A 13,594-nucleotide genomic window follows, 5' to 3' on the forward strand; every position below is an offset into this window, starting at 1 on the left:
TAAATCAAATCCCTTATGATTATACAGTGGAAGTGAGAAATAGATTTAAGGGCCTAGATCTGATAGACAGAGTGCCTGATGAACTATGGAATGAAGTTTGTGACATTGTACAGGAGACAGGGATCAAGACCATCCCCATGGAAAAGAAATGCAAAAAAGCAAACTGTCTGTCTGAGGAGGCCTTACAAATAGCTGTGAAAAGAACAGAAGCAAAAAGCAAAGGAGAAAAGGAAAGATATAAGCATCTAAATGCAGAGTTCCAAAGAACAGAAGAAGAGATAAGAAAGCCGTCTTCAGCGATCAATGCAAAGAAATCGAGGAAAACAACAGAATGGGAAAGACTAGAGATCTCTTCAAGAAAATTAGAGATACCAAGGGAACATTTCATGCAAAGATGGGCTTGATAAAGGACAGAAATGGTCTGGACCTAACAGAAGCAGGAGATATTAAGAAGAGGTGGCAAGAATACACAGAACTGTACAAAAAAGATCTTCACAACCCGGATAATCATGATAGTGTGATCACTCATCTAGAGCCAGACATCCTGGAATGTGAAGTCAAGTGGGCCTTAGAAAGCATCACTATGAACAAAGCTAGTGGAGGTGATGGAATTCCAGTTGAGCTATTTCAAATCTTGAAAGATGATGCTGTGGAAGTGCTGCACTCAATATGCCAGCAAATTTGGAAAACTCAGCAATGGCCACAGGCCTGGAAAAGGTCAGTTTTCATTCCAATCTCAAAGAAAGGCAATGCCAAAGAATGCTCAAACTACCGCACAATTGCACTCATCTTACACGCTCGTAAAATAATGCTCAAAATTCTCCAAGCCAGGCTTCAGCAATACTTGAACCGTGATGTTCAAGCTGGTTTTAGAAAAGGCAGAGGAACCAGAGATCAAATTGCCAACATCCACTGGATCATGGAAAAAGCAAGAGAGTTCCAGAAAAACATTTATTTTTGCTTCATTGACTATGCTAAAGCCTTTGACTGTGTGGATCACAATAAACTGTGGACAATTCTGAGAGAGATGGGAATACCGACCACCTGACCTGCCTCTTGAGAAATCTGTATGCAGGTCAGGAAGCAACAGTTAGAACTGGACATGGAACAACAGAATGGTTCCAAACAGGAAAAGGAGTACGTCAAGGCTGTATATTGTCACCCTGCTTATTTAACTTATATGCAGAGTACATCATGAGAAATGCTGGGCTGGAAGAAGCACAAGCTGGAATCAAGATTGTTGGGAGAAATATCAATAACCTCAGATATGCAGATGACACCACCCTTATGGCAGAAAGTGAAGAGGAGCTAAAAAGCCTCTTGATGAAAGAGAAAGAGGAGAGTAAAAAAGTTGGCTTAAATCTCAATATTCAGAAAACAAAGATCATGGCATCCGGTCCCATCACTTCATGGCAAATAGATGGGGAAACAGTAGAAACAGTGTCAGACATTATTTCTCTGGGCTCCAAAATCACTGCAGATGGTGACTGCAGCCATGAAATTAAAAGACGCTTACTCCTTGGAAGAAAAGTTATGACCAACCTAGATAGCATATTCAAAAGAAGAGACATTACTTTGCTGACTAAGGTCCGTCTAGTCAAGGCTATGCTTTTTCCAGTAGTCAGTCATGTACGGATGTGAGAGTTGGACTGTGAAGAAGGCTGAGCGCCGAAGAATTGATGCTTTTGAACTGTGGTGTTGGAGAAGACTCTTGAGAGTCCCTTGGACTGCAAGGAGATCCAACCAGTCCATTCTGAAGGAGATCAACCCTGGGATTTCTTTGGAAGGAATGATGCTAAAGCTGAAACTCCAGTACTTTGGCCACCTCATGCGAAGAGTTGACTCATTGGAAAAGACCCTGATGCTGGGAGGGATTGGGGACAGGAGGAGAAGGGGACGACCGAGGATGAGATGGCTGGATGGCATCACTGACTCGATGGACATGAATCTGAGTGAAATCCGGGAGCTGGTGATGGACAGGGAGGCCTGGCATGCTGCAATTCATGGGGTCACAAAGAGTCAGACATGACTGAGCGACTGAACTGAACTGACAGTTCCTTCATATTCATTGAAGTATAGTGTTACTTCGTGTAAAGATACTATCATATACTCATCTACTCTATTGTGGACAGAAATCTGGATTCTTTCTAGATGCTGGCTGTAATAATGACATGCACATTCTTTTACATATCTCTTGGTGCTCATGATGCAAATATGCACTTCTCTAGTATGTAAAGATGAGTGAAAATGCTGGGTCATGGAATACACATATTTGCAACTGAGTAGATAATGTCAAAATGATCACACCAATTTGCACTACCATCGTCAGTATATAAGAGTTTGGACTTTTCCATACTCTTGTTAACACTTGGTATTATCTAGTTTGCTTTAGCTGCTTTGGTAGGTACCCAATGCTATCCTGTGGTTTCAATTTTGCGTTTCCTTGATTAGTGAATCACAAGCTTCTTTTCACATGTTTATTAGACACTTGGATAGTTTTTTTTTTTGAAATGTCTGTTTTCATGCACATTTTTAAAAACTAAATTTTCCTTTTCTTTATAATTTGTATGTGTTCTTCATAAAAAGACCTGTTTTATATGTACACCACATATATTCTCTGACTCTATGCTGCCTTTTCATTCTCTTTATGGTATCTTGATGAACAAAGGTTCCAAATTTTAACACAGGCAAGCTGATCAATCTTTCCTTTACGGTTAGGCTTTCTCTGGTAAGTCTCTTTTTATCCTGAGTTTTGTTGTTGTTCAGTCGCTAAGTGATATCCCACTCTTAGTGACTCCATGGACTGCAGCACGCCAGGCTTTCCTGTCCTTCACTATCTCCTGGAGTTTGCTCAAACTCATGTCTATTGAGTTGGTGATGCCATCCAACCATCTCATTCCTCTGTCACCTGCTTCTCCTCTTGCCCTCAATCTTTTCCAGCATCAGGGTCTTTTTCAATGAATTGGCTCTTCGCCATCAGGTGGCCAAAGTATTGGAGCTTCAGCATCAGTCCTTTCAATGAATATTCAGAGTTTATTCAACACTTAAAAAGTTCAAGGATGCTTCTGCTTTCAATAGGACATGGGCCTGAAACCTTCCAGCTTTTAGAAACAGACAGAAGACTCCAAAAAAGTTAAAATAAGATTAAGGCAAGTGGGGGGTTCACCTATAAATGTATTATGCATTTGAAAATGACAGGATCAATAAAACTGATGGCAGTTTAAAGATAAAGTGAAACTACCTGGAACTGGTCTATCATAAGTCTCTAAATGTGGACGAATACAATAAGTTATCACATATTTTAAGTATAAAACATTTGGTTAAAACAAGTAGAATGGACAATCTCTGCTTACAGTATAGAATAAATATTCTTTCCAATGTTTACATTCTTTTTGTATAAAAACAAAAACTTATTTTGTGTGCAAAGAACCAAATCTGACCACATGCTGAGCCACACACACAAGTATACAAATTTCAGAGAATTTAATCATACGGAGGTAAGTACTCTGGTAACAAAACAGTTCAGCTAGAAAACAATACCCGAAGATAACTACAAAACGCCATGCATTTGGAATTAGGAAACTGACTTCTAAATAACTATAGATCAAAACAGAGGTTATAATGGAAATTAAGAGAATAGAAATTAGAATATATTTTGAATTGAACATTGATACAAATATAACACTTCAATAACTTCTGCTCTTATCTTTATAACTTACTTCTAATTTTGTTTAACTTTTTTGTTCCTACAGAGATACAGGATTATTTACTTATTTAGCTCAGGGTTTTCCAGCCTTCCATTTTAAAAGACAGATTTCTCTTAAAGCACAACTTTACCTACATCCCACATGGGTTTTATAAGCCTTCTGGAATCTGTTCAGTTCAGTTGCTGGAATCTGTGGCTTGATGTGTTTGTCAGGTTTAGAAAACGCTCAGTGATTATCTGTTCAAATACTGCTTCTGGCCAATTTTCTCTCTTTTTGCCTACTGGGATTCCAATTTTAACTATGTTACAACTTCTCGCTGTACCTTGTAGGTCTTAATCTTCTTTTGAATTATCCATTCTTTAATCTCAAAAATTCTGAATACTGTTCCTGTCTTATCTTTTAATTCACCAATTCTCCCTTTTGCTTTGACTAAATCTCTTACAAAACCCACTTAATAAGTTTTAAACACTATTACATTTTTTAGTTCTAAATGTTCCTTTTTAAAGATGCCAGTTCTCTGGACAAAATTCTTAATCTACTTTTTATTTCCTTGACATAATAAACATTGCTATGTTAAAGTCAAAGTCTGTGCCCAATAATCACAAACCCTGGAATTTCTAAGAAGTTGGTTCTATTGTCCATTTTTAATGCAGGCTTTCATTTATTTTGTATTGCTCCTAATTGCACTTTTAGTTAGTAATTTGCTGGTATGTCAAACAGAAATAATAAGGTCTGGAAGGGTGTTTTATTCCTTTTATTATTATTCTACAGGTACCCAAAATGACATAATGATTTCAGTTCGTTTCCAAGGCAAACCACTCAATATCACAGTAATCCAAGTCTATGCCCCAATCACTAATGTTGAAGATGAAGTTGAACAATTCTATAAAGACCCACAAGACCTCCTAGAATTAACAACAAACACAACAAAAATGTCCTTTTCATCATAGGGGACCTTGATACCTGGAGTAACAGGCAAATTTGACCTTGGAGTACAAGATGAAGCCGAGCAAAAGCTAATAGAGTTTTGCCAAGAGAACACACTGGTCATAGCAAATACCCTCTTCCAAAACACAAGAGATGACTCTACACATGGACATTACCAGATGGTCAATATAAATATCAGATTGATTATATTCTTTACAGAAGATGGAGAAGCTCTATACAGTCAGCAAAAAACAAAACCTGGAGCTGACTCTGGCTCAGGATCATCAGCTCCTTATTGGAAAATTCAGGCTCAAGCTGAAGAAAGTAGGAAAAACAACTAGGCCACTCAGGTATGACTTAGATCAAATCCGTTATACAGTGGAGGTGATGAACAGATTCAAGGGACTAGATCTGGTACACAGAGTGCCTGAAGAACTATTGACAGAGGTTTGTCAACACTGTACAGGAGGTCATGACCAAAACCACCCCCAAGAAAAAGAAATACAAGATGGCAAAGTGGTTGTCTGGGAGCTAAGAAAAGAAGAGCAGCAAAAGACAACGGAGAAATGGAAAGATACCCAGCTGAATGCAGAGTTCCAGAGAAGAGCAAGAAGAAATAAGAAAGCCTTCTTAAGTGAACAATGCAAAGAAATAGAGGAAAACAGTAGAACTGAAAAGACTAGATCTCTTTTAAGAAAATTGGAGATACCAAGGAATATTTCATGCAAGACAGGCACAATAAAGAACAAAAACAACAAGGACCTAACAGAAGGGATTAACAAGAGGTGGCAAAAATACACAGAATAATGATACAGAAAAGCTCTTAATGACTAAGGTAACCACAATGGCATGATCACTCACCTAGAGCAGGACATCCTGGAGTGTGAAGTCAAGTGGGCCTTAGGAAGCATTACTACAAACAAAGCTGGTGGAGGTGATGGAATTCCAGTTGAGCTGTTTCAAATCCTAAAAGATGATGCTGTTAAAGTGCTGCACTCAGTATGCCAGCAAATGTGGAAAACTCAGCAATTCCACAGGACTGGAAAATGTCAGCTTTCACTCCAATCCCAAAGAAAGGCAATGCCAAAGAATGTTCAAATTACTGTATAATTGCACTCATTTCAACTGCCAGTGAGATTATGCTCAAAATTCAAGCTAGGCTTCAACAGCACCTGAACAGAGACTTCCAGATGTGTAAGCTGAGTTTAGAAAAGGCAGAGGAATCAGAGATCAAATTGCTAACATCCTCTGGATCATAGAAAAAGCAAGGAAACTCCAAACAAAAAGATCTACTTCTGCTTCATTGACTACACAACAGACTTTGACTGTGTGGATGAGCAACAGTAATATTTCTGAAGAGATGGGAACACCAGACCACCTGATCTGCCTCTTGAAGAATCTGTACGCAAGTCAAGAAGCAACAGTTAGAACTGGACATGGAACAACAGATTGGTTCCAAATAGGAAAAGAAGTATGTCAAGGTTGTATTGGAGAAGACAATGGCAAGCCACTCCAGTACTCTTGCCTAGAAAATCCCATGGATGGAGGAGCCTAGTAGGCTGCAGTCCGTGGGGTTGCTACAAGTCGGACATGACTGAGCGACTTCACTTTCACTTTTCACTTTCATGCCTTGGAGAAGAAAATGGCAATCCACTCCAGTGTTCTTGCCTGGAGCATCCCAGGGACAGGGGAGCCTGGTGGGCTGCAGTCTATGGGGTCCCACAGAGTTGGACATGATTAAAGCAACTTAGCAGCAGCAGCAGCAGCAAGGCTGTATATTGTCACCCTGCTTATTTAACTTATATGCAGAGTACATCATGAGAAACGGTGGGCTGGATGAAGCACAAGTTGGAATCAAGATTCCCGGGAGAAATATCAATAACCTCAGATATGCAGATGACACCACCCTTATGGCAGAAACTGAAGAACTAAAGAGCCTCTTGATGAAAGTGAAAGAGGAGAGTGAAAAAGTTGGCTTAATGCTCAACATTCAGAAAACTAAGGTCATGGCATCTGGTCCCATCACTTCACAGGAAACAGATGGGGAAACCGTGGAAACAGTGGCTGACTTTGTTTTGGGGGGCTCCAAAATCACTGCAGATGGTGACTGTGGCCATGAAATTAAAAGACGCTTGCTCCTTAGAAGAAAAGCTATGACCAACCTAGACAACATATTAAAAAGCAGAGATATTACTTTGCCAACAAAGGTCCGTCTCAAAGCTATGGTTTTTCCAGTAGTCATGTATAGCTGTCAGAGTTGGACTATAAAGAAAGCTGAATGCTGAAGAATTGATGCTTTTGAACTGTGGTGTTGGAAAAGACTCTTGAGAGTCCCTTGGCCTGCAAGGAGATCCAGCCAGTCCATCCTAAAGGAAATCAGTCCTGAATATTCATTGGAAGGACTGAGGCTGAAGCTGAAACTCCCAATACTTTGACCACCTGATTTGAAGAAGTGACTCATAGGAAAAAACCCTGATGCTGGGAAAGACTGAAGGCAGGAGGAGGAGATGACACAGGATGAGACGGTTGGATGGCATCACCAACTGGATGGATATCAGTTTGAGTAGGCTCTGGGAGTTGCTGATGGACAGGGAAGCCTGGCATGCTGTAGTCCCTCAGGCTGCAAAGAGTTGGACACAACTGAGTGACTGAACTGAACTGAATCCTGCAAGATGATTTTTCATTAGGAAAAAAAAAAGGGGGGTTCTACTGTAATATCACTTTGAATAACCACAGTTTAAAGCATTAGTAAAAATGCTAAACAGGTTAGCATTGTAAAGGCTCTGCCATGTCCTACAGTAAAGAAACCTGTTTAGTTTTACTTGGTACAAGGTTTGCCACTCATATAGGTAAGTAATTCTTTTCATGTAGTTCCAAGAAACATACTTTGAAAAATGTAGATGAGAAATCATATCCACAATTTTTAATATATTTTCTTCTTAATTTCTCTGGGAATTTAAAATGTTTAATCTTTACATTAAAAAAGGTTTCAGGGATAAAACTGAGTTTAAACTATTTTTCCAAACTACTAAACCAAAACGGCATCATTATAGGCTAAAATACATTTTCTGACTCTTCTTCACAAAAACTAACAATACTTCTACAATACCTATGAGAGACCATTTATTGGGGCGGGGGGTAATTTACAGCAAGAAACAAGTATGCTATAAGTACCACACAAAAATAATAACTTCCATTTGGTATCTGAATTAAGTGATGCAATGTGTCTACTTAGTTGAATCTGAATTCTAAGGTGGTACACGTTAAAAAGCAGTTACAACAAAAACATCATTTAGGATATAAAGCAAACAAGTAGAAAAAGTAGAAATACACCTAGCACAGGTAAAATAGGCATTTAAGAGTATGAACCAGTGAGGAATCAAGACATTCAATCTTGATGTGTCGTAAGACTGAGGTTATACTGTGTTATTGTGTAGTAACAAATAGACTTTCAAGTAACTCACTAAGCAGTTAAAATATCTTAATACTTAAATTTTAAATTAAAAAAAATTCATGTTCACTAATTATGATCATTAACATGATTAATTAACACTATTAGCACTAAACATATTAAAACAGTTGCCTATGACTGGGGACTGGGGGTGGGGGAGGAGAAAGGGGACAGGAGTGGAGAAGAAGTGTAAAGGGTAAGTGAATAGCATACTGAGCGATGCTGAGATGACGTGCCATGATTTCAATAGTGTGACTAATGTGACCCTCCAAACCTGAGGGAGTAGAAACAAGCGGAGGAAGCTTACAAAAGAAACATGAATTTAAAAAAGAAATAAAAGTAACAGGATTAGATAATATGTAAAAGGTCAAATTAAGACGATGACAAAATCTGAGTCTGAAATCATCAAATGGAACACAGAAAACTCAGCAGCAAAGTCGAGATTTATAGTTGCACGGCAGATAAGAAACAATAGAGAAAAAGCTTTAGGGAAGTATGGACAGTACAAAAACCAAAAATAAAGCAAGAAGAGAATTAAAAGACTTGTTTGATAGGAAGGAGAATCATGTTTATCAAGCCAAAAGGATGAGACGAAAAAACAAAGGCAAAGGGAAAACACATTAGAAATCTTCAAATAGTTATGAAATAAAAATAATTTTGGAACTGAAACTAAGAACTACTCAAAATTAATATTAAACAAAATAGAAATTATTGATTCTAGCCTTCAGCAGGCTGGAAAGTAGAGAGGAGAGCAAGATGCATAGTGTCGGGAGAATAAAAGCATATAGGAAAATGCAACACAAAAAGAGTATGCTGCTGCTGAGTCGCTTCAGCCGTGTCCAACTCTGTGCGACCCCACCGACGGCAGCCCACCAGGCTCGCCCGCCCCTGGGACTCTCCAGGCAAGGACACTGGAGTGGGTTGCCACTTCCTTTCCCAGTGCATGAAAGTGAAAAGTAAAAGTGAAGTCATTCAGTCGTGTCTGACTCTTTGCAACCCCATGGACCGCAGCCTACCAGGCTCCTCTGTCCATGGGATTTGCCAGGCAAGAGTACTGGAGTGGGGTGCTATTGCCTTTTCCAATAAAAAGAGTATATGGGCATGTAAACAACTAAAATAGATTTGAAAAGATATAAACTATAAATATTAGGAAATACAGTTACAAGGATAGCAGTCCTAATGTATAATTGGTAAGACCTTTATGAATTTCTTCACATTTAATTATCTGTTAGAAAGATCATATAACAGGTCCTATCTATTGAGTCCATTAAAACAGATTAATACAGAGGCAGAAACAATTAGGCATTTATTCCTACTTTAGGTCATTATATGTTTTGTAACTCTCATTAAATAATGTGTTTCTTTCTTTCTCATCATTTTAAATTAAGTTATTCAGTCATCAAAATTTTATTAAGGCTGAAAAGTAGAAGTTTCTCAGTCATCTCCGACTCTTTGCGACCCCATGGACTATACAGTCCATGGAATTCTCCAGGACAGAATACTGAAGTGGGTAGCCTTTCTGTTCTCCAGGGGATCTTTCTGACCCAGGGATGGAACCTGGGTCTTCCACATTGCAGGCGGATTCTTTACCAGCTGAGTCACAAGGGAAGCAGCTTCTTACATTTTTGGAATAAGTGGGTTGAACATATGTAATAGGGAATTTTTCTATAAGTGATCTGTTTTCAGATGTCTCTTTGATCACACAATATCTAAAAACAGAAAGGAATTCCTTCCCTTGCTTTCAGATAAAAATGAAGGTAACTGGGATTATCATACATGAAGAGACCAACACAACTAAATCTGATGGTAACCTAAAATAGTAGTTATTCCTGTGACTCTATGGCATATATGCCATGTTTCTGTAATGTTAAGATCATAATGTATCTTTACCAGGATTTCGGGGCTGGGCAGACACATTTACGACACTTTTAAACTGTGAGTCATCTTGGGAGGGGTTCCAAAGCAAAAGAGCCAACCTGGCAGCAACCATGACAACACGTAAATGCTCCACACGCGACCATCAAAACTGATCCTCTGGAGACAGACTTCTTAACGAGGCCCACTATTTCCTCCTAGGGCAATCTCCCTGAAAACATTTCACATAATTGTAAAATACAGCAGTCTGCTACCAGTCTGACCTTGGTAGGGACAGACACAGAAAGCTTCTCTTTAAGAAACTGTCTTAATGTAAAAATTGTATTAAGGCAATTTAGTCTTTAGAAAAGAACAATGTCTGCTATGAAGGAGGCATTCAATAAATACTTACTGAATGAATAAGTGAATGTAAGGCCAAGGTATGAGGAATAACACAGGGGTATCAAAAACTCTTAAGTATTAGTGAAAGCAATAACTAAACAAATCATAAAGTGCATGGTCTACTCTAGTCATTTATCCCCATATTTTCCTCTTTACTTGGTAGAAACCCTTGTTCGAGGGACAGTATTCCTTATATCCCAGATAAGACAGATGCCAACAAAGTGAGGCAGTAGGAATTCACTCACCCACTGGGCTGCTTCCAGCTCCATTTGGCACTGTGAGGTCTGAAGTGCTCAACATCCCACCTAACAACATTACAGAGAGAGGAGAGAGGGCAAGAAGTGAATGCGAACTGACTCTCCTTATCTGAATGAGAATGACCTGCCCAGAGGTGACCCTCACTTCATTCCTAAAACACACAAAAATAAAAACTAGCCCGGTCTGAACTAGGCATTATGATGTAGTCAAAACATACAGGCACTCATTTATCAAGCTCTGGACATGTCTGCCGTCTTGTGACTCAATACCAAGTAAGTACATATTGACAAGAACAGGGGCAGTGCTAATGAGTGCTATAAAACCTAGGAATAATGGGACAGGAGATAATTGCATTATACACAGAGATGCAGTAAATGCACCTCAAATTTCTGAGTTAATGAACAAATCAGGAGGAAGGGGATGCAGAAAATGCTCTAAGTGAGTCTACTTCTCCATTTATTTTTTAACACAACTGGCTCACAATCAATTTTTAATCTTTATGATATCCTAAATAAATTGTCTGCCTGTCTAGGTGTAGTGTCCCCATGATATGGAAAGCTTATTTTCCAAAATAGGCAGGTTCTCTATTTGTTCCACAATACCTGTACAATGCTAGAGCCACAGACTTTCAAAAAAAAATACTTTACAATGGGGGCAATTATGTAGTAGTGACTTGCTCATCAAAGCAAGAACGTTAAGAGTAGCAGAATAAGAAACTGTTCATATCAGCAATTAGTTTTTTCATTCTTTTAGCTAAAGAATCAGAAGAATAAGTATCAGTACATACCTGCACTGCCAGTACTTGGTGGTCTCTGAGGAGCTCCAGGGGATACATTTCTATGTAATGTGGCTTGGGGTGGAGAGAGCATGCTTGTATCTGCTAATGCGGAGCTGGCTGCCAAAGACGGGGACACAAGCGAACTCCCTGGGTTAGTGTAAGACAAAGCACTGGGGCTGGTCACAGGGACTGTGACAGACATTGAGAAATTCTGAGGTGGCAGACCGGGCTGTAAATAAAGAACAAGGAAGAGAAGACTGTTAAGTTTCATTTTCATCTAATTAAATTTAATAACTTATGCACTTTAATTTGGTAAGGTAACACTAGTTACTAAAAGTAGAGGATTGAGGTAAGTTCTTAAAATAAATTTGCAGGTTTAACTTTCTTTACAATTATATGAGAATGTTTACCATGAACATTTTCAACTTCAATTTTTATACAGTAATACATATATTCTAATATAATATGTACATTATATATTTCAAATATTCATAGAGATGAACATGAAAGGCCAGAACCTGATATTAAAGATGTGCTGTCCAACTTAAAACATTATAAATACATCATTGTTACCAAGAAAGCATAAATTAGCACTTATATACATGCAAATCAGTTTAGTAACATTACACTTCAGTTGGGAGATTCCAAATATAACAAAAGAGAGAAAGGATGTACACGTATTATAAACTTCATACATCAAATCTGCCCTGGTCTGATTTAATTCACTAACGTTCATGGACAAAACTAAAAAAAAAAAGCCAAATTTTATATATGTATATATAACACAATGCACAAGTGTAATAAAAATGCAAAAAAAAAAAACTTAAGCAAAATTAACTACTGACAAGTTATCTTTAAATGTATAAAGATTAAATTACAAAGTTATGTTACTTTCCTCCAAAATATACCACGGTCCCTTAAAAACAGTATTTTCAATTTTCCTCTTTCATTTCCTCCATAGGCCACTTATACTTGTTAACCATGATAAATATAACAATCCTCTTTATAATTTGAGAGAAAATAAAAAACTTTCCTCTCCTTACATTTTAAAACAGTGATTTCCAAATTAAGGTAATACTACTAATTCAAAGTTGAAAGAGTATAAATAACTAAGTACTTTATTCGATAGTTTATTTCAGGGAGAAAATTATAACTCATTAAAAGATATAAAACAATAGATACATGATAAAAACTTTTTAAAGGTAAAGCAATTTTATTTATATAAAGTTTTTGCAGCTTAACGTTATCTGCAAGGTCTCCAACATCCATATGAGGTCAAAAGGAATTTTACTTTATTTTTTCTGTTGTTATGTTTCCTAAGAAGGATATTACCACAAAAATATCTCCTTAAATCTGTTGTCCATGGGCTTCTTCTTATAGCATCAGACTATTTTGAAGAAATAATCCATAATACATACTTCAGGGCATAGTTTTAAGAGAATTAACTCTGGTAGTGAAATAAATAGCAGTGGCACCAATTTATTCAGGAAGACTACAACACATATACATAGTGTTAGAAAAATTAGATCAAGAATAACTGTCTTAAGCAACTCTTGCCAATGGAACTTCAGTGAGAACTCTTTGAACTATCAAAAGAGCACTGTTTTACCATTAGATGTGTGAGCATGGAAAATTTTTTAAGTATAACTATTTGTTTTGCAACCAATTTAAGAACACTGTTTCCTTAAATTAAAATCAAGTCAAGGCGCTCTTCCTTAACACTGACAGTGCAAGAAAAGAATAGGAATTTGGAGGTACTGTCACCAAGTTGTTTTAGGACACTTACAAAGAGTCAAAAAGTAAGCTACTATTATAGCAATTATATAAAATAATTAAAAACAATTTTGAAGCACCAAATTATGTAATGAAATCTAGCTATTTTATATTTTATAGTCTCAAAATCTAAAGTCCATATAGTATTTTAGAAGTCGTGAGAGGGAGAGGGAAGTCTCAAATGCATCCTTATATTTAAAATCATGGGAATTTAAAGCTGGAAGGGACCTTAAAAAATTTATGTGAGCCAATTCATCCACTTTACAGATGAGGAAATTGGAATCTAGGATGTTTAGATGCCCTATTCAAAAGTAAGGAGATAGTAGCAGAGCCCAGATTAGGATGTTTTCTCTTCACTTCTGCATTTAAGACACTGAAGATGTACTACTGTTAAGATTTCCACAATTTTATCTTGAAGTTCTATAAATTCAAAAGAAATTCGTC

The 13,594-nt window shown here is 37.6% G+C and overlaps 1 protein-coding gene across 17 annotated transcripts in view; it reads right to left on the reverse strand.

The window, feature by feature from the left end:
• Positions 1-13,594, reverse strand: part of MEF2A (myocyte enhancer factor 2A) — a 187,707-nt gene that overhangs the window by 36,971 nt on the left and 137,142 nt on the right. For all 17 annotated transcript variants that reach the window (XM_069559212.1, XM_069559210.1, XM_069559217.1 and 14 more), the window contains 2 exons: positions 11,387-11,606; positions 10,587-10,646 (listed from right to left, as the gene is read on the reverse strand). In XM_069559212.1, the coding sequence (XP_069415313.1) occupies positions 10,587-10,646; positions 11,387-11,606 (280 nt within the window). The remainder of the gene's footprint in view (positions 1-10,586; positions 10,647-11,386; positions 11,607-13,594) is intronic.

Source organism: Ovis canadensis, chromosome 18, assembly GCF_042477335.2.
Source record: "Ovis canadensis isolate MfBH-ARS-UI-01 breed Bighorn chromosome 18, ARS-UI_OviCan_v2, whole genome shotgun sequence".
Classification (NCBI taxonomy): domain Eukaryota; kingdom Metazoa; phylum Chordata; class Mammalia; order Artiodactyla; family Bovidae; genus Ovis; species Ovis canadensis.